Here is a 24,617-nt window from a genome sequence, read left to right on the forward strand (position 1 = left end):
ATAAAAGATTATACCTGAAATAGGAGAGTGTACATATCAGGAAAGAATGAACAGGTTTGGACTCTTTGTCATGAAAAAAAGGCTGAGGGGTGTTCTAATCAACCTAATAAAGGTCTTTAAAATTCTGACAGGTTTTGATAGAATGGATAGGAAGCGGATGTTTCCACTTGTGGGGAAGAGCATAACCAAAGCCATTGATATGAGATAATCACCAAGGAATCAAATAGGGGATTCAGAAGAAACTTCTTTACCCTCAAAGAGCTCTGAAGAAGAGTTATACAGACTTGAAATGTTAACTCTTTTTCCCCACAGATGCCGCCAGACCTGCTTAATTTTTCCAGCATTTTCTATTTTTATTTCAGATTTCCAGCATTTGGCTCTTATCGTGGTGGTAATGTAAAATTCACTACCAGAGAGTGTGGTTGAAACAGATAGTAAAGAGGCTAGACAAGCATGTAAGGGAGAAGGGAATAAAGAATTATGTTCATAAATTTAGATGAGGAAAGATAGAAGAGGCTCAAGTGGAGCATAAATGCTGGCATGGACTGGCTATTTCTGTGCCATATTTCCTGTGTAAAACCAGCTTTAGGAAAGGGAAATCATGTGACAAATCTATTAAAAAAAATTTTAGGTGTAACTAAAGGTAGATAAATGGAGACGAGTGGATATATTATGTTTGCCCTTTCTGAAGGAATTCAATAAAGTGCAACACAAGAGGTTGAAACACAAGACTGGGGAAAATACATTAGCATGGAATGAGATAAAAACAAAAAACTGCGGATGCTGGAAATCCAAAACAAAAAGAATTACCTGGGAAAACTCAGCAGGTCTGGCAGCATCGGCGGAGAAGAAAAGAGTTGACGTTTCGAGTCCTCATCTGTGGAAGGGTCATGAGGACTCGAAACGTCAACTCTTTTCTTCTCCGCCGATGCTGCCAGACCTGCTGAGTTTTTCCAAGTAATTCTGTTTTAGCATGGAATGAGGATTGATTAGTGACCTTAATAGTGACATTAACAAAGTAGGAATAAACTTCATTTCAGGGGGACAGGGTGTAACTAGGGTGTGACTCCTGCAAGGTCAGTGCTTGGGCTTCAGCTATTTACAATCTATATCAATGACTTAGATGAGGGGATGGAGTAATATATTCAAATTTGCTGGTGATATTAAGTTAGGTGGGAAACTGAGGTGTGAGGAGAACACAAAGAGGCTGCAAAGGGATACAGACCAAATAAGTGATGGACAAGAAGGTGCTAAATGTGCTATAATGGGAGAAGTATGAAGTTATGCTCTTTGGTAGGAAGAATTGAAAATCAGTATACTTTTTTAGAAGGTGAGAAACTAGTATTCAGAGGGATTTGGGGTCCTTTTACATGAATCACAGACAGTTAATATGCAGGTTCAGTGAGCAATTAGGAAGGCAAATTATACGTTAGCCTATATTTCAACGGGGTTGGAGTATAAGAATAAAGAATCCTTGCTGTAATTATATAGCGCTTTGGTGTAATCATACCTAGAGTAATGTCTACGATTCTGATATCCTTACCTAAGGAAGGATATTCTTGCCTGAAAGGGGGTGCAACAAAATTTTGCTAGATTAATTATTGGGATGAGAGGGCTGTCCTACGAGGAGAGATTGACTAGAATGGACCTTTATTCCCTGGCCTTTAGGAGAATGAGAGGTGATCTCATTGAAATGTATAAGATTCTTGGATGGCTTGACAGGATAGATATTGAAAAGCTGTTTTCCCAGACTGGAGTGTCCACAGTTTGTCTCAGAATAAAGGAGAGGCACTTGAGACAAAACCTCTTCCTTCAGAAGGTTGAGAAAGTTTTAAATTTTCTACCCCAGAGTATATAGATGTTCAGTTGATGAGTATATTCAAGACAGATTTACAGATCTTTTGGCACAATGGAAATCAAGAGATTTGGGCTAGGGTGTGAAAGTGAAAATGGTGTAGGCGGTCAGTCATGATAGTTTTGAATGTGGAGTAGGCTCAAAGGACTTATGGCCTTCTCTGACTTCTCCTATTTCTTTTATTCTTCGCATCTCAGTTATTAATCTCCCTCGACTGAAATATAATCAATGGTGGTTGAATGCCTTGCTTTGCACAGTGAGTGTTGAGGCACAGACAAAACTGTTTTAATAGTTTTATTAAAGCTTAAATCATTTTTTATGATTTTAGAAAGTTTCATACCAGCTCAATCTCTAAGCCCTGGTTTCAATCTTACCTTATCTTATGGGGGAGGCGGTGGTGTAGTATTGGTAGTGTTGTCACTAGACTGGTAATCTAGAGACCCAGAATAATGCTCTAGGCTCCTAGGTTCGAATCCCACCACAGGAAATGGTGGAATTTGAATTCAATTAAAACAAAAATCTGGAATTAATAGTTAATGATGACCATTGTTGACTGTTCACTAATGCCCTTTAGGGAAGGAAGTCTGGCCTACATGTGACTCCAAATCCACAGCAATGTGGCTGACTCTTAAATGGCCTAGCAAATCATTCAGTTGTATCAAACCACTAAAAAAAACTCAATAAAACCAAATGAAGTCGGACAGACGACCTGGCATTGACCTAGGCACCAGAAATGGAAATGCAACCCAGCCCTGTTGGCCATGCAAAGTTCTCCTTCTTAACATCTGGCGTCTTGTGCCAAAATTGGGAGACTACACAGACTAGTCAAGCAACAGACATAGTCATCCTCACGGAATCATACCTTACAGATTTTTTTTTAATTCATTCATGGGATGCTTCGCTGGCTGGGCCAGCATTTATTTCTCATCCCCAGTTGCCCTTGAGAAGGTGGTGTTGAGCTGCCTTTTTGAACCACTGCAGTCCATGTGGTGTAGGTACACCCACAGTGCTGTTAGGAAGGGAGTTCCAAGATTTTGGCTCAGCAGCAGTGAAAGAATGGTGATATATTTCCAAGTCAGGATGGTGGAGTGATTTGGAGGAGAACTCCCAGGTGGTGGTGTCCCCATCTATTTGCTGCCCTTGTCCTTCTAGACGGTAATGGTAGTGGGTTTGGAAGGTGCTGCCTAAGGAGCCATGGTGAATTCCTGAAATGCATCTTGTAGATGGTACACACTGCTGCTATTGTGCGTCAGTGGTGGAGGGAATGAATGTTTGTGGATGTGGTACCAATTAAGCGAACTGCTTTATCGTGCATGGTGTCCAGCTTCTTCACTGTTGTGGGAGCTGCACTCATCTAGGCAATTGGGGAGTATTCCATCACACTCCTGACTTGTGCCTTGTAGATGGTGGACAGGCTTTGGGGTGTGAGGAGATGAGTTACTTGTCACACAATTCCTAGCCTCTGACCTGCTCTTGTAGCCACAGTATTTATATGGCTAGTCCAGTTCAGTTTGTGGTCAATGGTAATCCCCAGGATGTTGATAGTCATGGATTCAGTGATGGTATTGCCATTGAACATCAAGGGGTGATGGTTGGATTCTCTCTTGTTGGAGATGGTCATTGCCTGGCACTTGTGTGGCATGAATGTTACTTGCCACTTGTCAGCCTAAGTCTCAATATTGTCCACGTCTTGCTGCATTTGGACATGGACTGCTACAGTATCTGAGGAGTTGCGAATGGTGCTGAACATTGTGCAATCATCAGTGAACATCCCCCACTTCTGACCATATGATGAAGGAAGGTTAATGATGAAGCAGCTGAAAATGGTTGGGCCTAGGACACTGCCCTGAGGAACTCCTGCAGTGATGTCCTGAAGCTGAGATGATTGAACTCTAACAACAACAAATATCTTCCTTTGTGTTAGGTATGACTCCAACCAGCAGAGAGTTTTCCCCCTGATTCCCATTGAGTCCAGTTTTGCTAGGGCTCCTTGATGCCATACTGGTCAAATGCTGCCTTGATGTCAAAGGCAGTCACTCACCTCACCTCAGGAATTCAGCTCTTTTGTCCATGTTTGAACTAAGGCTGTAATGGGGTCAGGAGCTGAGTGGCCATCAGTGAGTCGGCTATTGCTAAGCAAGTGTCGCTTGAAAGCACTGTTGATGACCCTTCCATTACTTCACTGATGATGGAGAGTAGACAGATGGGGCGGTAATTGGCCGGGTTGGATTTGTCCTGCTTTTTGTGTACAGGCCATACCTGGGCAATTTTCCACATAGCCGGGTAGATGTGAGTGTTGTAGCTGTACTGGAACAGTTTGGCTAGGGGCATGGTGGGTTCTGGAGAACAAGTCTTCAGATCATGTCCCAGACACCACCATCACCCTGTCCCACCATCAGGACAAACCCAGCAAAGATGGTGGCACAATGGTATACATTCGGGAGGGAGTTGCCCTGAGAGTCCTCAACATCGACTCCGGACCCCATGAAGTCTCATGGCATCAGGTCAAACATGCTGATTACCAAGTACTGCCCTGCCCCCATGACCCCTCCCCCTACCTACCCTCAGCTGATGAATCGGTACTCCTCCATGTTGAACACCACTTGGAGGAAGCACTAAGGGTGGTAAGGGCACAGACAGTACTCTAGGTGACTTCAATGTCCATCACTCAGAGTGGCTTGGTAGCATCACCACAGACTGAGCCAGCCGAGTCCTAACGGTCATAGCTGCTAGACTGGGACTGCGGCAGCTAGTGTGGGAACCAACAAGAGGGAAAAACATCCTCACCAACCTGCCTGCTGCAGATGCATCTGTCCATGACAGTATTGGTAGGAGTGACTGCTGCACAGTCCTAATGAAGTGCTGTCTTCACAATGAGGATACCCTCCATCCTGTTGTGTGGTGCTACTACCATGCTAAATGGGACAGATTTCGAACAGATCTAGCAAATCAAGACTGGGCATCTATGAGGCAATGTGGGCTGTCAGCAGCAACAGAATTGTACTCAACCACAATCTGTAACCTCATGGCCTGGCATATCCCCCACTCTACCATTACCACCAAGCCAGGGGTTAAACCCTGGTTGAATGAAGAGTGCAGGAGGGCATGCTAGGAGCAGCACGAGGAATACCTAAAAATGAGATGTTAACCTGGTGAAGTTACAACACAGGACTACTTGCGTGCCATACAGCATAAGCAGCAAGTGATAGAAAAAACGATTCCACAACCAACAGAACAGATCTAATTCTGCAGTCCTGCCACATCTAGTCATGAATGGTGATGGACAATTAAACAACTCACTGGAGGAGGAGGAGGCTCCACAAATATCCCCATTCTCAATGATGGAGGAGCCCAGCACATCAGTGCAAAAGATAAGGCTGAAGCGTTCGCTACAACCTTCAGCCAGAAGTGCCAAGTGGATGATCCATCTCAGCCTCCTCCAGAGTTCTCCAGTATCACAGATGCCAGTCTTCAGCCAATTCGAGTCACTCCACGTGATATCAACAAATGGCTGAAGGCATTGGATAAAGCAAAGGCTATGGGCCTTGACAATATTCCGTCAATAGTACCAAAGTATTGTGCTCCAGAACTTGCTGCGCCCCTAGCCAAGTTGCTTCAGTACAGCTAAAACACTGGCATCTACCAGGCGATGTGGAAAATTGCCCAGGTATGTCCTGTACACAAAAAGCAAGACAAATCCATCCAACCCAGCCAATTACTGCCCCATCAGTCTACTCTCCATCATCAGTAAAGTGATGGAAGGGGTCATCAACAGTGCTATCATGCTGCACCTGCTTAGCAATAACCTGCTCAGTGGCAGGTTGCTGCCAGGGCCACTCAGCTCCTGACTGCATTACAGCCCTGGTTCAAACATGGACCAAAGAGCTGAACTCCAGTGGTAAGGTAAGAGTGACTGCCCTTGACATCAAGGCAGCATTTGACCAAGCATGACATCAAGGAGTCCAGCAATACTGGAGTCAACGGAAGTTGGGGGAAAAGAATTCTGCTGGTTGGAATCATACCTAACACAAAGGAAGATGTTTGTGGTTGTTGGAGTTCAATCATCTCAGTTTCAGGACATCACTGCAGGAGTTCCTCAGGGCAGTGTCCTAGGCCCAACCATCTTCAGTTGCCTCATCAATGACCTTCCTTCCATCATATGGTCAGAAGTGGGGATGTTTGCTGATGATTGCAATGTTCAGCACCATTTGCAACTCCTCAGATACTGAAGCAGTCCATGTCCAAATGCGGCAAGACCCGAACAATATCCAGGCTTGGGCTGACAAGTGGCAAGTAACCTTTGTGCCACACAGGACCGTCCCCAACAAGAGAGAATCTAACCATCGTTCCTTGATATTCAATGGCATTGCCATCGCTGAATGTCCCACTATCAACATCCTGAGGGTTACCATTGACCAGAAACTGAACTGAACAAGCCATATTAATACTGTGGCTACAAGAGCAGATCAGAGGATAGGAATCCTGCGGCGACTAACTCACTTCCTGACTCCCCAAAGCCTGTCCACCATCTACAAGGCACAAGTCAGGAATGTGATAGAATACTCTCCGCTTCACAGAATCTTAATGGCACAGGAGGCCATTCTACACATCGTGCCTGCATCAGCTCTCCAAATAAGTGCTATGACCTAGTGCCGTTGGCTGCCTTTTCCCTGTACCCCTGCACATTGTTTCTATTCAAATAATCATCTAATGCCCTCTTGAATGCCTCGATTGAATCTGCCTCCGGCAAACTTTCAGGCAGTGCATTCCAGACCTGAACCGCTTGTTGTGTGAAAAAGTTTTTTCTCACATCACATTTGCTCTTTTTGCAAATCATTTTAAATCTGTGCCACCCATTCTTGATCCTTTTACGAGCGAGAACAGTATTTCCCTATCTACTCTGCCCAGCCCCCTCATGGTTTTGAACATCTCTATCAAATCTCTTCTTAGTCACCTTCTCTCCAAGGAGAACATACCAACCTCTCCAATCTATCTTCATATCTGAAGTTGCTCATCCTTGGAACCATCTTGTAAACCTTTTCTGCACTCTCTTCAATATGTTCGCATCTTTCCTATAGTGTAGCATCCAGAACTGTTCATAATACTCCAGCTGAGCTCTAAAGAATGTCTTATATTAATTTTGCATAATCTGCTTGTTGCTCTGGCACTCTATGCCCCTATTTATAGGGGCATATCCATAGGGCCCCTATCCATATAGGATACTATATGCTTTATTAACTGCTCTCTTTACCTGTCCTGCCACCTTCAATGCACATATACACCCAGGTCTTTCTGCTCCCGTACCCCTTTCAAAATTTCATCCCTTATTTTATATTGTCTATTCATGTTCTTCCTACCAAAATGCATCACCTCTCACTCCTCTGCATTGAACTTCATCTGCCATCTATCTGCCCACTCCACCAACTTGTCTATGTCCTTTTGAAGTTCTACACTATCCCCCTCTCAGTTTACAACACTCCCAAGCTTAGTATCATTCGCAAACTTTGCAATTGTCCCCTGCACACCAAGATCTAGATCATTGATATATATCAGGAAAAGCAAGGGTCCCAATACCGACCCCTGGGGAACTCCACTATAAAACTTTCTCCAGCCTGAAAAATATCCATTAACCATTACTCTCTGCTTCCTATTTTTCAGCCAAATTTGTATCCACGTTGCTACTGTCCCATGAGCAATAACTTTTCTCACAAGTCTGTTGTGTGGCACTGTATCTAAAGCCTTTTGAAAGTCCATGTACACCACATCAACAGCATTACCCTCATCGACTTTTTCTGTTACCTCTTCAAAAAACTTTAGCAAGTTAGTTAAACATGATTTCCCCTTTAGGAATCCATGCTGGCTCTTCCTTATCAACCCATATTTTTCCACATGACTAATTTTATCCCAAATAATTGTTTCTAGAATCTAGCCCGCCACTGAAGTTAAACTGACTGGTCTGTAATTGCTGAGATAATCCTTACAACATTTTTTGTACAAGGGCGTAATGTTTGCAATTCTCCAGATCTCTGGAACCTCCCCTGAGTCTAGGGAAGACTGAAAAATTACGGCCAGTGCTGCTGCACTTACTACTCAGTTCCTTCTATGTCCTTGGATGTATCTTGTCCCGTCCTGGTGTCTTGTCAACTTTAAGTACTGACAGTCTATTCAACAGTTCCTCCTTATCAATTTTGAACCCTTCTAGTGACAGAGTTTCCTCGTCTGTCACCGTGGCCTGGGTGACATCTACCTCCTTGGTAAAGATGAATGCAAAGTATTCATTTAATACCTCACCCATGGCCCCTTTGTCCCTGTGTAAATGTGTAAGTTCCCTTTTAGGTCCCTAATCACCCCTACTCCTCCTTTTACCACTCTTTTAATATTTATATGCCAATAGAAGACTTTGGGATTCCCCATTATGTTCGCTTCTCTAATATGCTTTTTCACTTCCTCTCTGAACCTTCGGTATTCCTCTTGGTTCTCAATTGTATTTTCTACCTGACACCTGTCATAAGCGCACTTATTCTTCTTTATCTTAATTTCAATCTCCTTTTTCATACAGGGCACTCTGGATTTGTTTGCCCTACCTTTCCCTTTTGATGGAAAATACTTTAACTGTGCTCAAACCAATTCTTTTTTGAAGGTAGCTGAATGTTCAGCTACAGCTTTTTCCGCCAATCTTTCATTCCAATCTACCTGGCCTAGCACCATTGTTGCCCCATTGAAATCGGCTCTCGTCCAGTTAATTGGATTGCCTATCATCCTTTTCTATCATCACCCTAAAACATACAATACAATGATCATTATCTCCTTTATGTTCCCCCACTGACACTTGCTCTTCTTGGCTCACCTCATTTCCAAGAACCAGGTCCAACAGTGCATCTTTTCTCATTGGATTGGGCACAAAGTACTGTAAAAAATTTTCTTTAACAAAATGTAGGAACTTTTTCCCCTCTCCGCCCTTTACATTATCATTATTCCAGTCTACATTCGGGTAATTAAAGTCACCCATTATAACTACTTCATAATCTTGCATCTCTCTGCAATTTTCCTGCAGCTTTGTTCTTCTATGTCCTTCTCACTAGTTGGTGGTCTATAGACTACATCGAGCCATGTAATTGCACCCTTTTTGTTCCTTAGCTCTAGCCAAATTGATTCTGTCCTTGAACCCTCTGGGACATCCTCTTTCTCCAGCACTGCAATGCTCTCCTTAACCAAATCCGCCATCCCTCCTCCTTTCTTTCTTTTCTTATCTTTTCTGAACACCTTGAACCTGGGAATATTTAACACCCAGTTCTGCCCTTCAATGAGCCAGGTCTCTGTTATCGCCACAACGTCATATTTCCACATGGCAATCTGCGCCTGTAACTCCCCAATCTTATTTACTATACTCAGTGCAATCACATAAATGCATAGTAACCTTTATTTAGATTTTGTTACTTTCTCCCTCACCCCAACTATTAAGTTACTATTCTCTATATTTGTGCAATCTGTCCCTCCCAGTATTTTGTGCACCCTGGTATTCCTCTCTAATATTTTCTCTTAGTTCCCACACCCCTGCCAAGTTAGTTTAAAGCCCTCACAACAGCACTAGCAAAACACCCCGCAAGGAACACAGTCCCAGCTTTGTTCAGGTGCAACCTGTCTGGCTTGTACAGGTGTAATTTCCCCAGAGCCAGTCCCACTGTCCCAGGAATCTAAAGCCGTCTTTCGTGCACCATCTTTCCAGCCACACATTCATATGCCTTATCCTCCTATTTCTGTACTCACTGGCACTTGGCACTGAGTAATCTGGAGATTACTACATTTGAGGTTCTGCTTGCTAATTTTCTACCTAGCTCCCTAAATTCTGATTGCAGGACCACATCCCCCTTCCTACCTAAGTCATTGGTACCAATGTGGACCATGATCTCTGGCTGTTCATCCTCCCCAGAAGAATGTCCTGCAGCTAGTCTGTGACGTCCTTGACCCTGGCATCAGGGAGGCAACATACCATCTTGGAGTCACATCTACGGCCACAGAAATGCTTGTGTCTTCCCCTAATCAATGAATCCATTACCACTATTGCTCTTCCTTTCTTCTTCCTCCCTTCCTGTACAGCCGGGTCACTCGTGGTGCGACAAACTTTGCTCTGACTGCACTCCTCTGAAGAACCAGCACCCTCACCAGCTTCAAAAATGGAAAAACGATTTGTGAGCAAGACCCCAGGGGACTCCTACACTAGCTGCCTACTTCTTAATGCGCTGGCCCTGGAGAGGGTCCAGAGGAGGTTCACAAGAATGATCCCAGGAACGAAAGGCTTAACATATGAGGAACATTTGAGGACTCTGCGTCTATACTCGATGGAATTTAGAAGGATGAGGGGGAATCCGATTGAAACTTACAGAATACTGAAAGGCCTGGATAGAGTGGACGTGGGGAAGATGCTTCCATTAGTAGGAGAGACTAGGACCCGAGGGCACAGCCTCAGAGTAAAGGGAAGACAGAGATGAGGAGAAACTTCTTCAGCCAGAGAGTGGTGAATCTATGGAATTCATTGCCACAGAAGGCTGTGGAGGCCAGGTCACTGAGTGTATTAAATAAGATAGATAGGTTCTTGATTGGTATGGGGATCAAAGGTTACGAGGAGAAGGCGGGTGAATGGGATTGAGAAACTTATCAGCCATGATTGAATGGTGGAGCAGACTCGATGGGCCGAATGGCCTAATTTCTGCTCTTATGTCTTATGGTCTTGTACCTGCCTATTTCACTTGGATTACCTGGTGGTCACACATTCCCTCTCTGTCTCCAGGCTCTTAAGCTGCGGAGTGACCACCTCTTTGTACGCGCTATCCACATAGCTCTTAGCCTCACGGATGCACCACATTGACTCCAGCCACCGCTTGAGCTATGAAATCCAGAACTCAAGTTTCTGCAGTTGGCAGCACTTCCTGCACATGTGGTCGTTTAGGACATCGGTAGCGTCTGTGACTTTTTTGTACATATTACAGGACATGCATTCCACTTGACTGAGCTGCCCTGCCATGTCTTAGCTCTACTTCTCTTACGTTAACTTCATTCTACTTTGGATTATTTATATTACTTTGTTATACTGGCCCCAAAATTCCCTTATTCCTGGCGCTTCTCAGCTAAATCCAAATATACCTACTTGTTTAAAAATATGACGCTTTTCAAATTTACTCACCAGGTCCTACTTACCGAGGCCTCTGCTTCTTTCTGAGGAAAGATAGAAAAGGAAAGGAGCACCACCTCCCTCCGCACCTCTCAGTCACCTCTGCTCTCGAACTCTCACCGCTTCTCACGCTGCTTTTATAGCGTTTCTGCTCTCCTTTAGGTGCTGCTGACTGCCTGGCTCGGGTCCTCCTCTCACACTCTCCCCTAGCCTGAATGAGTGTAGCTCCCACAATCAAGAAGCTTGACACCATCCAGGACAAAGCAGCCCACTTGATAGGCACCCGTTCCACAAATATTCCCTCCCTCCACCACCGACGCACAGTAGCAGCAGTATGTACCACCTTCCAAACCCACTACCATCTGGAAGGACAAGGGCAGCAGATACAGGGGAACACTACCACCTTGGAGTTCCCCTCCAAGCCACTCATCAACCTGACTTGGAAATATAGCGCCGTTCCTTCATTGTCGCTGGGTCAAAATCCTGGAACTCCCTTCCTGAAGGGGTGTTCCTACAGCACATGGACTGCAACGGCTCAAGAACTCACCACCACCTTCTCAAGGGCAATTTGGGATGGGCAATAAATGCTTGCCTAGCCAGGATTACCCACATCCCATAAATGAATTTTTTTTAAAAGTATCCAATGTTGTATCAAATTACATGCCAAGCTCAGTCTCTGTTTACAAGTGTGCTAGTAAGGCATGCTTAACACTGTGCTGCCAAGCCACGAGGTCAAAAAACCTTTGCTGACAGCAATGAATTAAATCTTTGTCCAAAATTTTTAATTTGCAACATTTGCAATCAATTGTAGTTTTGGAGGGAGAGATTTAAACTTTAAAGAGATTTCCAACCACTGTTAGAAATATACTTGCATCCAGTGTTGCTACGGCATTGTGTAACATAAGATATTATAGATACTAATATTGAATATGCCAGACTATATTTAAGCAGGCATGTTCAATGTTGGCTATGACTTCTGATATAAAATCCCAGAAGTACCAATGTCAAGTATGTGCTAGGAGTCATCAGGGATGCAGTGGCATTGCTCCTTGGAACTGCACCCTTCACACTTTAGATCTGCCGTCAATTCGTTAGAGGTTTAGGGCTATTCAGAGGGGGTGATCTGAAATCAGCTTGAGCATCTGACCACAAATAAGAATGGCAATACGCATCACTGATAATAAATCACATTGCACACTCATACTTTTCATCTCAAACTTTTCTCATTGCATTGTATATGACTGTCATGGATACACATGAATATAGTTCTCTCAATTCCATGCAGCAAAACAAAGATTGTTGGTTGGAACCTTACCAATATCTTTTGCTTTTCGTGGTATTGGCCGCCTTTGAAGCACAAGCATCTTTCTGGCATCGAGTCGAATTTCAAATAGATTATTCAGGCAAGCAAGTAACGGAGCCAGCGGGAAGGCTGCAACGAATATTGTGGTGAAACCATACTGAATGGCTGAAAAGGAAAAGATATTGATAACAGGTGCAACAACTACTGGAATAAATGCCTGCACTGAGTGAAGAAACAATGAATTTGGTAGCTTGGATTTTCAGTTGATATTTTGAGTTTCCACACATTCAAGTATGACCTCTATTTTTATAACCAACTCTCCAGAACATTGCTGCAGTACAACTCCATGGGAACTCAAAACCCTCCAATACCTCATTTGAGTGGCCATTTTCCATACATCAACTCAGTGTAAGCTGTTTTATAATAATGACATCACAATCAAGTTTAACCCTGGTGTTACTTAACACCAACTTTCTAGCAGGGGTCATTGGATAGTGATCATAACCAAAGCTCTGGCTCATTCATTTTTCCTTCATTAGCCCTATACCTATACCTTCTCTGGAAAAACTCAGCAGTTCTGACAGCATCTGTGGAGAGAGAAACAGAGCTAACATTTCGAGTCTGGATGACCCTTCTTCAGAGCCTTCGTCATACAGACTCAAAACGTTAACTCTGTTTCCTTTTTCCACAGATGTTTTCAGACCTGCTGAGTTTTTCCAACATTCTATGTTTTATTTCAGATTTCCAGCATCCGCAGTATTTTGCTTTTACCTATATTTCTCTGCTCTGCTATATCAAAAATTGATTTAATCACCTCCGAAACCTTCAACAGTCAATATCAAGTGCATCGGATGCCAGTATGCTTTTCAGTTTGCTGAGTTTAACTTGTGGCCATTCAAATTTAGAATTATATCCTTTAATTCTTCAGTTCTGACTTTGCACAAATTATTTCCACATCCACAATATCAGTTTCTGGATTCTTTTAAAAACATGAATCATCTCCTTGCTATCTTTTTTGAATGAGAACAGATTCTGTTTTCTCCATTTTCGTTCGAAGCTCAGTAATCTAAAACCTGGGATTATTTTCGTTAGCTTCTCTCAACCCTTTCCACTGCTTCTACATCTTTCATTAAGTATATGATAACCAAAGTTACACAGTGCTCCACGTGTGAGCTCTCTTAATGCTCAGTGGTCTGTCGGTGTCACTTTCTTCAACTTTATCCTGTGGATCTTCTTGCATGCCCTGATATTTGTTTTTGCTGCCTTACTTGCCCATTTGGAAAAGATACTGTAAGGTTAACAATTCCTATGGTATGGAACTATATTCAATAAAAGCCTGTCTTTTCAGGATCCAATTGGGGGACAAAAACTCATTCTTTCTCCTAAAGCCATTGTCATATAACTTGAAGTTTTTTTCCCTTTCTGCAATTTAAGTAAGTCTATATCCTTACATTCTACATGCACAAACATACTTTGCATTCATATTTTTCTTTATGTAACAGTCTCACATCCATGTTTCTTATGAATATTGGTAAAACCAAATTGTAAAATAATAACATTTTTTTTTTAAATAATAGTTGTTTGGTAGTACAGAACTTGAGTATTGCTGAAAAAAACATTTTTTGTTGAATCTTTTTGTCTTGTACTCATCAGGACAATTCGCAAGTGAAATGAGCTTGTGCCATAATCCATTTCATTCTTAGAGGAGATTGGTCCACAGCAAAAAACTGTCCTTGATTTAAACAAACTCAATGAATTGACAGTCTCACTCAGAGGAACCATAGACAGCAGATTTACTGGTTACAGTTTTGCTCCATGGATGAGAAGTCTAGAGGGAACTTTACAGTACATCTAACCTCTGATGTTCACCTGGTAGTGCTTAACCTTGACACTCATTGCCCAAAATGGGAAAATGTTCATTCATTTATTGTCTTTGCCTTAATGAACATAAAATTAATTGCAAAATATAATTTTTAATAAGGATTGACTTATGCCACCAACTGGCTTTTGGATGTGATGGATTTTGCACAAAGTCATTAAAATTAATACCAAATAAAGAACAGGCAAAGCCTAATTATTCCACATTCAAATATTATCTTCATTGCTTTCATGCAGGAAAGCTAGCAGCCAAAGTTTAGAAGTTCTTATACTAGTATTACGTTATTGAATTGTTGCAAAACAGATATACCGCTTTGGATACTGTTGGGGGGAAAGCAGCAACAGCCAAATTCATTGCATCATGGTTGGCTCAGCTGCACAGGGTAGGAGTAAAAAGTGTGGGAATGCAATAGTTATAGGAGATTCAATTGGAAGGGGAATAGATAGGCGTTTCTTTGGCTGCAAACCAGACTCCAGGATGATATGTTGCCTCCCTGATGCTAGGGTCAAGGATGTCTCAGAGCGGCTACAGGACATTCTGAAGGGGGAGGGTGAACAGCCAGTGGTCATGGTACACATTGATACAAACGACATAAGTTAAAAAAGGGATGAAGTCCTAAAAGGAGAATATAGGGAGTTAGGAAGTAAATTGAAAAGTAGGACCTCAAAGGTAGTGATCTCAGGATTACTACCAGTGCCATGTGCTAGTCAGAGTAGAAATAGCAGGATATATCGGATGAATACGTGGCTGAAGAGATGGTGTGAGGGGGAGGGTTTCAGATTCCTGGGACATGGGGAGGTGGGACCAGCACAAACTGGACGGGTTACACCTGGGCAGGACTAGGACTGATGTCCTAGGGGGAATATTTGCTAGAGTGGTTGGGGAGGGTTTAACCTAAAATGGCAGAGGGATGGGAAACAATGCAAGGAGTCAGAAGAGGGGGAATCAAGGACAAGAACAAAAGACAGAAAGGGGAATAAGAAAAGTGATAGGCAGAGAAATCAAGGGCAAGAATCAAACAGGGCCTCAGTGAAGAATAGTGGGAACGGGACAAGTAATGTTAAAAAGACAAGCCTTAAGGCTATGTGCCTTAATGCAAGGAGTATTCGCAATAAAGTGGACGAATTAACCACACAAATAGATGTAAACAGGTATGATATAGTCAGGATTACGGAGACATGGCTGCAGGGTGACCAGGGATGGGAACTGGACATCCAGAGGTATTCAGCTGGTTAAAGAGGAAATTAACACAATAGTGAGGAAAGATATTATCTCCGACGATGTGGAATCTGTATGGGTAGAGCTGAGAAACACTAAGGGGCAAAAAACGTTAGTGGGGGTTGTATATAGACCCCCAAACTGTAATAGTGATGTTGGGAATGGCATTAAACAGGAAATTAGAGATGCATGCAATAAAGGAACATCTGTAATTATGGGTAACTTTAATCTGCATATAAATTGCTCAAATCAAATTAGTAACAATACCATAGATGAGGAATTCCTGGAGTGTATACGGGATGGTTTTCTGGACCAATACATTGAGGAACCAAATAGAGAACAGGCCATCCTAGACTGGGTATTGTGTAATGAGAAAGGAATAATTGGCAATCTAGTAGGGCAAGGCCCCTTGGGGATGACGACCATAATATGATAGAATTCTTCATCAAGATGGAGAGTGACGTAGCTGATTCTGAGACTAGGATTCTGAATCTTAATAAAGGAAACTATGATGGCATGAGACATGAGTTGGCTATGATGGATTGGGAAACATTACTTAAAGGGATGATGGTGGATAGGCAATGGCAAACGTTCAAAGAGCGCATGAGTGAACTGCAACAACTGTTTATTCCTGTCTGACGCAAAAGTAAAATAGGAAAGGTGGCCAAACCATGGCTTACAAGGGAAATTAGAGATAGTATTAGATCCAAGGAAGAGGCATACAAATTGGCCAGAAAAAACAACAGACCTGAGGATTGGGAGCATTTTAGAATTCAGCAAAGGAGGACCAAGGGATTGATTAAGCAGGAGAAAATAAGAGTATGAGAGTAAGCTTGCAGGGAACATAAAAACTGACTAAAAGTGTCTATTGTTATGTGAAGAGAAAAAGATTGGTGAAGACAAATGTAGGTCCCTTACAGTCTGAAACAGGAGAATTTATAATGGGGAATAAAGAAATGGCTGACTAACTAAATACAAGGGAGGACACAAATAACATACCAGAAATGTTGGGGAACACAGGGTTTAGTGAGAGGGAGGAACTGAAAGAAATTAGTTTTAGTAGGTAAATAGTGTTGGGGAAATTGATGGGATTGAAGGCCGATAAATCCCTGGGGCCTGATAATCTACATCCCAGAGTACTTAAGAAAGTGACCCTAGAAATAGGGATGTATAGGTAGTCATCTTCCGAGATTCTATAGACCCTGGAACAGTTCCTACAGATTGGAGGGTAGCTAATATAACCCCACTATTTAAAAAGGGAGGTAGAGAGAAAACAAAATTATAGGCCAGCTATTCACAATATATATTAATGATTTAGATGAGGGAGCTAAATGTAATATCTCCAAATTTGCAGATGACACAAAGCTGGGTGGGAGGGTGAGCTGTGAGGAGGATGCAGAGCTGCTTCAGGGTGATTTGGACAAGCTGAGTGAGTGGGCAAATGCATGGCAAATGCAATATAATTTGGATAAATGTGAGGTTATTCACTTTGGTAGCAAAAACATGAAAGCAGATTATTATCTGATTGGCTATAAATTGAGAGTGGGGAACGTGCAACGAGACCTCGGTGTCCTCGTACACCACTCACTGAAGGTAAGCATGCAAGTGCAGCAGGCGGTAAAGAAGGCAAATGGTATGTTGGCCTTCATAGCGAGAGGATTCGAGTACAGGAGCAGGGATGTCTTGCTGCAATTATACAGGGCCTTGGTGAGACCACACTTAGAATATTATGTGCAGTTTTGGTCTCCTTTCTTGAAGAAGGATGTTCTTGCTATAGAGGGAATGCAGCAAAGATTTACCAGACTGATGCCTGGGATGGTGGGACTAACAAATGAGGAGAGATTGAGTTGGTTAGGATTATATGCGCTGGAGTTCAGAAGAACAAGGGGGGATCTCATAGAAACCTATAAAATTGTAACAGGACTAGACAGGATAGATGCAGGAAGGATGTTCCCGATGGTGCAGGAGCCCAGAACCAGGGGCCACAGTCTGAGGATACGGGGTAGACCATTTAGGACTGAAATGAGGAGAAATTTCTTCATCCAGAGAGTGGTGAGCCTGTGGAATTCGCTACCACAGAAAATAGTTGAGGCCAAAACATTGTATATTTTCAAGAAGGGGTTAGATATAGCTCTTGGGGTGAAAGGGATCCAAGGATATGGGGAGAAAGCGGGAGCAGGCTATTGAGTTGGATGAGCAGCCATGATCATAATGAATGGCCGAGCAGGCTCGAAGGACCGAATGGCCTACTCCTGCTCCTATTTTCTATGTAAGTTCACTGTCCTCTTGATGACTTAGAAGTTCATCCATTGGTATTTTCTTGCGAATTGTCTTGGTATGTGCAAGACAAAAAGCTTCAACAAAAGTGTCTCTTTTTTCAGCAATATTCAAAATTAATAGTAGTGCAGTATCAAGAAGTAAGTCAGAAAATTTAAAAAATCGACTTTTGAGGAATATTCTAAGTGAGTAAATGACTGAGTTCTATATTACAATTTGGGGAGAGAACTCATTAAAGCCCTAAACTCCCTGAGTGAGAGGTTATAGTGAACAAAGGAATGTATTTAAGTATAGCAAAAGACATACCCATTTCCAAAAACTCATTGAATAAACTAAAGGAGTCGACATAGTTCAGGTTGTAGTTTTTGACCCAATGTTTTGTTACTGTATCCTTCACATCATCCTCGTGATTTTTTTTGTGATATTTTTTCCATTGATATTTCAGGGATCTGTAAAGCATTCATAATTAAAATTAAATAGGAACATGAGGGTGGATTTTCCTGTGGACTCGTGAAAACCTGACCTGCCCTTTCTTGCACCTTCTGAAATACACACCCTATCCATGTGTGACTTTGACTAGGCTTTTTGTCTTTTAACACAGGTGTTGTGTTCACGTTGCATCATGTAAGCCACGATGGAGTATGGGTGCAGTGGCAGGCTGGTGAGAAGGCCCACCTCAGTTGTCCAACACAAAAGCCAAGCTCACAATACCATTTAAAAGCCCCCTAAACCTCATCCCACTCCCCATGCCAACACATGTTTCGTCAGGTTTTCCATGCCCCCTCAGGTTGGCCAACCCATGCCCCCTCACCCATGCCGTACCTCCATGCCCCTATGTATCCTTCATAGCCACTCATCTAGTTTGCACTATGTATAGAATCAGGAGTCATGCAGTAGCAGCGGGAATTATTTTAAAATCATTGGGGGGAAAAAATAAACCTCTAACAATCTAATAAAACCCTGAAATCAAACACACTATCTTTGATACTGGGGAAAAAACTAGTCCAGAACAAAAAAAGTTATAATCCTTCAAGTACCTATTGGGTTTATTTAAAAAAAAACCATAAAGGCATATTCTATTACTAGTCTCTTAAGTTTAAATTGTTTCTTATCGGCTTTTGAAACCCAGCTAGGCATTCATAATGGCTACCACTATCTAATAAAACCATCCAACTACATTGCCTGAAACTGCCAGAACAGAAGGTGTTCCAATTCCATTTCAAATCAGAGTCCTGTCAACCAATGGAGAAGATCAATTGCAGAGATTTTTTTTCAACTTTCAAAAACAGACCTTTTTTTGACAGCCAGAGCTGTCTGTTGATTTAAATCACAACACAAAATGTGAAGTAGAGATTGACAGGCTATTTTGGTTTTTACTTTTATAATGCATTAGGACACTTCCTTCATTGGAAAAGGTACTGTATTGCATAACAACATTTACACAACAGTGGTCAATGTAAGGGTCAATTTATCTTTGCAGGACAGATCAATATGATGAATTGCTGCATTAAAGACATGTTTATAGTACAATACAGCATCTTACAGTGACATTTGAAGGTGTCAAAACATTTTACACTTGCCTTTCAGAATGTTACCAATTCCTCAGAAAGCTTCCCCCAGTGGTCACGAACTAGGGCTTCCAAAACCCAGACCAGCACAAAAAAATATTTTGCGGGAGAAAATACAATTTTCCTGTGGTGCTCACAATGGGTGCATCTGCGTTTTGCACCCAAGGTTTTGCCGTCCACAAAACGGTCACACAAAAAAGTGTGGATTTGGGAAGGCAGAGGAAAATTATTTTCCATCAAAATTAAACTAAGTTAATTGTTTCGGACCTGATTCACACCTCTATTTGGAGATGAGAACTCGGCCCATGGGAACAGTTACACATAACATCAAGGTGTGAATTCTGAGTAAATGCAATTGGTATTTCTGACGCAATCCTATGGGTTCTAATTGAAATGGGTTTGTGCCATAATCCATTTCATTCTTAGTGGAGATTGGTCCACAGCAAAAAAACTGCCCTTGATTCAAAACAAACTCAGTGAATTAACAATCTCACTCAGAGACAACAGATGTACTGGTTACAGTTTTGCTACATGGATAGGAAGTCTAGAGGGAACTTTACAGTACATCTAATCTCTGATGTTGACCTGGGAGTGCTTAACCTTGATACTCATTGCCCAAAATGGGAAAATATTCATTCCCTTATTGTCTTCGCCTTGGTGAACATAAAATTAATTGCAATATATAATTTTTTTAAGGAGGACTGACTTATGCCACCAACTGATTTTTGGATGTGATGGATTATGCACAAAGTCATTAAAATTAATACCAAATAAAGAACAGGCAATGCCTCATTATTCCACATTCAAATATTATCCTCATTGCTTTCATGCAGGAAAGATAGCAGCCAAAGTTTAAAAGTTCTTAAACTAGTATTACGTAATTGAAGTTCACTGTCCTTTCGGTGACTTAGAACTTCAATCCATAATATTTATCCTATTACAATAGGTTGTCATTGCCTCCAAAAGAAGCAGAAAGGGGCAAATTTCTGCACAGCTAAGCTGGTAATTTTACACGTGGTCAGAATACAACCTATGTAAATAAGTCGCAATGGAACCCAATGTAACCTATTTTAGGACTAGATGATCAATGGCACATGGTGTCAGAATATAAGCATTGTGCCAACATAATGCTACACTTCAAAGTAGGAAACTTTCTGAAGTAACATAATAAGGTTCAAGTTTTATTACATAAATGATACCCAGTGATGCAGGATGTCACAGTATGATATATTTTATATTGTAGGGCTGGATGTCCAATGGCACAGAATAAGAGGATACTGTACAATTAAGTGCCCAGTGTCATATCCTCTCAGGATGTACACAACTTGGCCCCAGTGCTATCCTGTATTTCTGGAAGTTTGTAAGTTAAATAGGTTTAATTCTGGTGAAGCTAACTTACGGTACAGCATACTGCACACAGCTGCTTAGTATTTGTTTCAGTATCATTACAACGGCCATTTGGATGAAGAGGTCCATCATGCAGCCACTTGGATGGCACTAGAAAGGCAAAAAAAAAAATCACTGTCTCCATTCATCAGGTTGTTTGCAGAGGGAGTGTGTATTAAGAGCACAATTTCTCCAAGCAGGGATTTATGGAAACTGTATGTCCCTGGTTGTTGTTACAACAAAAACTCAAGAAATTCAGCACCATCCATGATAAAGCAATCCAATTCATTAGTACCCTACCACTCAACACAATACTCATCACTTCTACTATATGCACAGTGTAGCCATCCACCAAACTTAATTTGACAAAACCTTCCACCCCCATGATCTTTGCCACTGAGAAGGATAAGAGCATGAATACCATGGGAACACTATTAGTTCCAATGCATACCTGATTTGGATATATACTACCATTCATCTATTGCTGCAGGAACAAAATCCTGAAATTCCCTACACTATTGGAGCACCACAACAACAAGGATTGAAGCACTTGAGAACAAAGCCCACTAACCTGAAACCCTGTTACATCAAATAGAACAAATAGATTTTACAAAGCTAGACAGCAAGCCGGAGGGGTGGGCATAGGCTGATGCAAGAGCCCAAGTGTGCAGGAGAAGCTGGGGATGAACCATAAGGAGAAAGACAGTGTTTTCTAGGGAGTCAGGAGACTTTGCCCCCACTGCTGAAAAGTCTATGGAGCTAATCTTAATAGTCCTGTTTTTAAAAGAAGGAAGTTTACAGAGCAGCTAGCACATTCACAGGCATTAGGAATGCTCTCTAACAATGTGCAACTGATGGAAGGTTGATTGGAAGAGTACACTTTGAGCATCTGTAACACCATCATGATGGAAGGCTTTGCAGCACTGCTTTACACCTTTTGGCATGTGATAGCTTCAGGCTGATCTGGAGTAGAAGCCCAAGGGCAGTCTTAGTTTCCATTATATGTTCACTAGATTGATTCCAGAGATGCAGGGCTTGTCTTATGAGAAGAGATTGAGCAGTTTAGGCCTATACTCGCTAGAGTTTAGAAGGATGAGAGGAGATCTAATTGAGGTATATAAGATGCTAAAGGGGATAGACAAAGTAGACGTGGAGTGGATGTTTCCCCTTGTGGGGCATTCTAGAACAAGAGGCCATTGTTTTAGGCTAAGGGGTGGTAGATTTAAATCGGAGATGAGGAGGAATTACTTTTCTCAAAGGTCATGAATCTGCGGAATTCATTACCTCAGAGTGCAGTGGATGCTGGGACGCTGAATAAATTTAATGAGGAGATAGACAGATTTTTAATTAGTAACGGGTTGAAAGGTTATGGGGAGAGGGGGGGAAATTGGAGTTGAGGCCGAAATTAGATCAGTCATGATCATATTGAATGGCGGGGCAGGCTCGAGGAGCTGAATTGCCTACTCCTGCTCCTAGATCTTATGTTTTTATTAGGGATTCTCAAGTAATTGTACAGAGGCCATTTGAAGAAAACTGCCCCTTTCACAGATAATGATGGTAAACAGAGTGTATGACACAATCATCTCAATTAAATACATCATCCCATTCCATGGAAACCTATCTGCAGGCTAGAAGTAACAGTGGAAAATTAGACAAGTGAGAAAATGGGTAAGAATCCAACACTGCAGATTATTGCTCTATTTCCTACTCCTGCACGATGAAATACCAGATGAAAATCGAGTGATATAAAGAGGAAAATCAAAGCTAATATGTCTCTTTCACAGAGATTTATAGATCCTAGCAGAAGTCATGGTTACTACATGTCACATGTCTCAAGTTTTTGTGAAAAAAATGAAAATCAGCAAATTACAACTCACCTCCTCCAGTCGCCACCATCCTGCTATTCTCACATAATTTCTTGGGTGGCCATTAATCCTAGCAGAGAAACAAATCAGTTACTGCAGTGAAGGTTCATCATGTTATGTAGTACTAATTCACACTCCTTATTGCATTTCCATTGCATACTCACTGTATAATGCATTCCCACAACACTTTCGGCATATTGTGCATGACCACGGCACAATATACATAAGAACATAAGAAATAGGAACAGGAGTAGACCAATCAGCCCCTCGAGCAGGCTCTGCCATTCAATAAGATCATGGCTGATCTGCTTCTGTTTCGATTTCCACATTCCCATCTAACTCCGGTAACCTTTGATTCCCTTACCTTACAAGAATCTATTTATCTTAAAAATTTTCAATGACCCTGCCTCTACTACCTTCTGAGGCAGAGAATTCCAAAGTCGCACAACCCTCAGAAAAAATTTTTCCTCATCTCTTTCCTAAAAAGGGCGACCCCTAATTTTAAAACAGTGCCCCCTAGTCCTGGACTCACTCACAAGAGGAAACATCCTTTCGACATCCACCTTGTCAAGGCTTTTCAGGATCTTGTATACTTCAATCAAATCATCCCTCACTCTTCTAAACTCCAGTGGAAACAAGCCCTGTCGGTCCAACCTTTCCTCGTAAGATAACCCACTCATTCCAGATATCAATCTAGTAAACCTCCTTTGAATCACCTCCAATGCATTTACATCCTTCCTTAAACAGGGAGACTAAAACTGCACACAGTATTCGAGGTGTGGTCTCACCAATGCCTTCTATAACTGAAGCATATAACATCCTTAATTTTATGTTCATTCCCTCTAATAATAAAGGATAGCATTCCATTAGACATCTTAATTACTTGCTGTGCTTGCATACTCATTTTTTGTGACTCGTACTAGAACACCTAAATCCCTCTGTATCTCAGAATTATGCAGCCGTTCTCCATTTAAGTAGTACCCTGCTTTTTTGTTCTTCCTGCATTTGCCAGATCTTTGCCCACTCAGTCAACCTTATTAATCTGCAACAAAACAAAAATAGCTGGAAAAACTCAGCAGGTCTGACAGCATCTGCGGAGAGGAATACAGTTAACGTTTCGAGTCCGTATGACTCTTTGTCAGAGCCCCTTTTATCAATCTGCAACCTCATGTCCTCTTCACAGCATACTTTCCTACCTACCTTTGTGTCATCTGCAAATTTAGCTGCCATGTCTTCCATCCCCTCATCTAAGTCATTGATGTAAATTGTAAAAAGTTGAGGCCCCAGTACAGACCCCTGTGGGATGCCACTCATCACATCCTGCCAATCCAAAAAAGACCCATTTGTGCATACACTCTGCTTTTTGCCAGCCAGCCAATCTTCTATCCATACTAATATGTTACCCACTACACCATGCACTTTAATTTTCCGTAATAATCTTTGATGTGGCACCTTATCAAATGCCTTCAGGAAATCCACGTACAGTATGTCTACAGGCTCCCCTTTATTCACTGCGCATGTTATTCCTTCAAAAAACTCAAATAAATTGGTTAAACATGATTTTCCTTTCACAAAACCATGCTGACTCTTCCCAATTGCCTTGACTTCTAAGTGCACAGCTGTAACCTCCTTAATGATTGATTCTAATAACTTCCCCATGACAGATGTCAAGCTAACTGGCCTATAGCTTCCTGTTTTCTCCCTCCCTCCTTAAATAGAGGGGTTATATTTGCTACTTTCCAATCTGATGGAACCTTTCCAGAATCTATCGAATTTTGAAAAATTAACACCAGTGCATCGACTACCTCATTAGCCATCTCTTTTAAGACCCTAGGATGTAGTCCATTGGGACCTGGAGATTTGCCAGCCTGCAGCTCCATCAATTTGCTCAGTACCATTTCCCTAGTGATTTCAATTGGACCAAGTTCCTTTCTCCCACTCACCTCCTGATTTGCAGCTATTACTGGAATGTTTTTTGTATCCTCTACAGTTGCAGTAGAGTCTTAAAGGTATTCTAATGGAGTTTCTATCATATTAAAACAGTGAATGCTGCAATACTCAGCAGGTTTCCAGCATCTGTGGTGAGAGAACAAAGTT

General features: G+C 42.0%; 1 protein-coding gene across 3 annotated transcripts in view; it reads right to left on the reverse strand.

Annotated features, from left to right (window-relative positions):
- The window catches only part of LOC121282931 (anoctamin-9-like), a 165,997-nt gene that overhangs the window by 24,380 nt on the left and 117,000 nt on the right, over nt 1-24,617 (reverse strand). For all 3 annotated transcript variants that reach the window (XM_041196751.1, XM_041196753.1, XM_041196754.1), the window contains 4 exons: nt 22,533-22,590; nt 20,669-20,766; nt 18,008-18,150; nt 12,340-12,492 (listed from right to left, as the gene is read on the reverse strand). In XM_041196751.1, coding sequence (XP_041052685.1) covers nt 12,340-12,492; nt 18,008-18,150; nt 20,669-20,766; nt 22,533-22,590 — 452 coding nt within the window. The remainder of the gene's footprint in view (nt 1-12,339; nt 12,493-18,007; nt 18,151-20,668; nt 20,767-22,532; nt 22,591-24,617) is intronic.

Source organism: Carcharodon carcharias, chromosome 10 (genome assembly GCF_017639515.1).
Source record: "Carcharodon carcharias isolate sCarCar2 chromosome 10, sCarCar2.pri, whole genome shotgun sequence".
NCBI lineage: Eukaryota > Metazoa > Chordata > Chondrichthyes > Lamniformes > Lamnidae > Carcharodon > Carcharodon carcharias.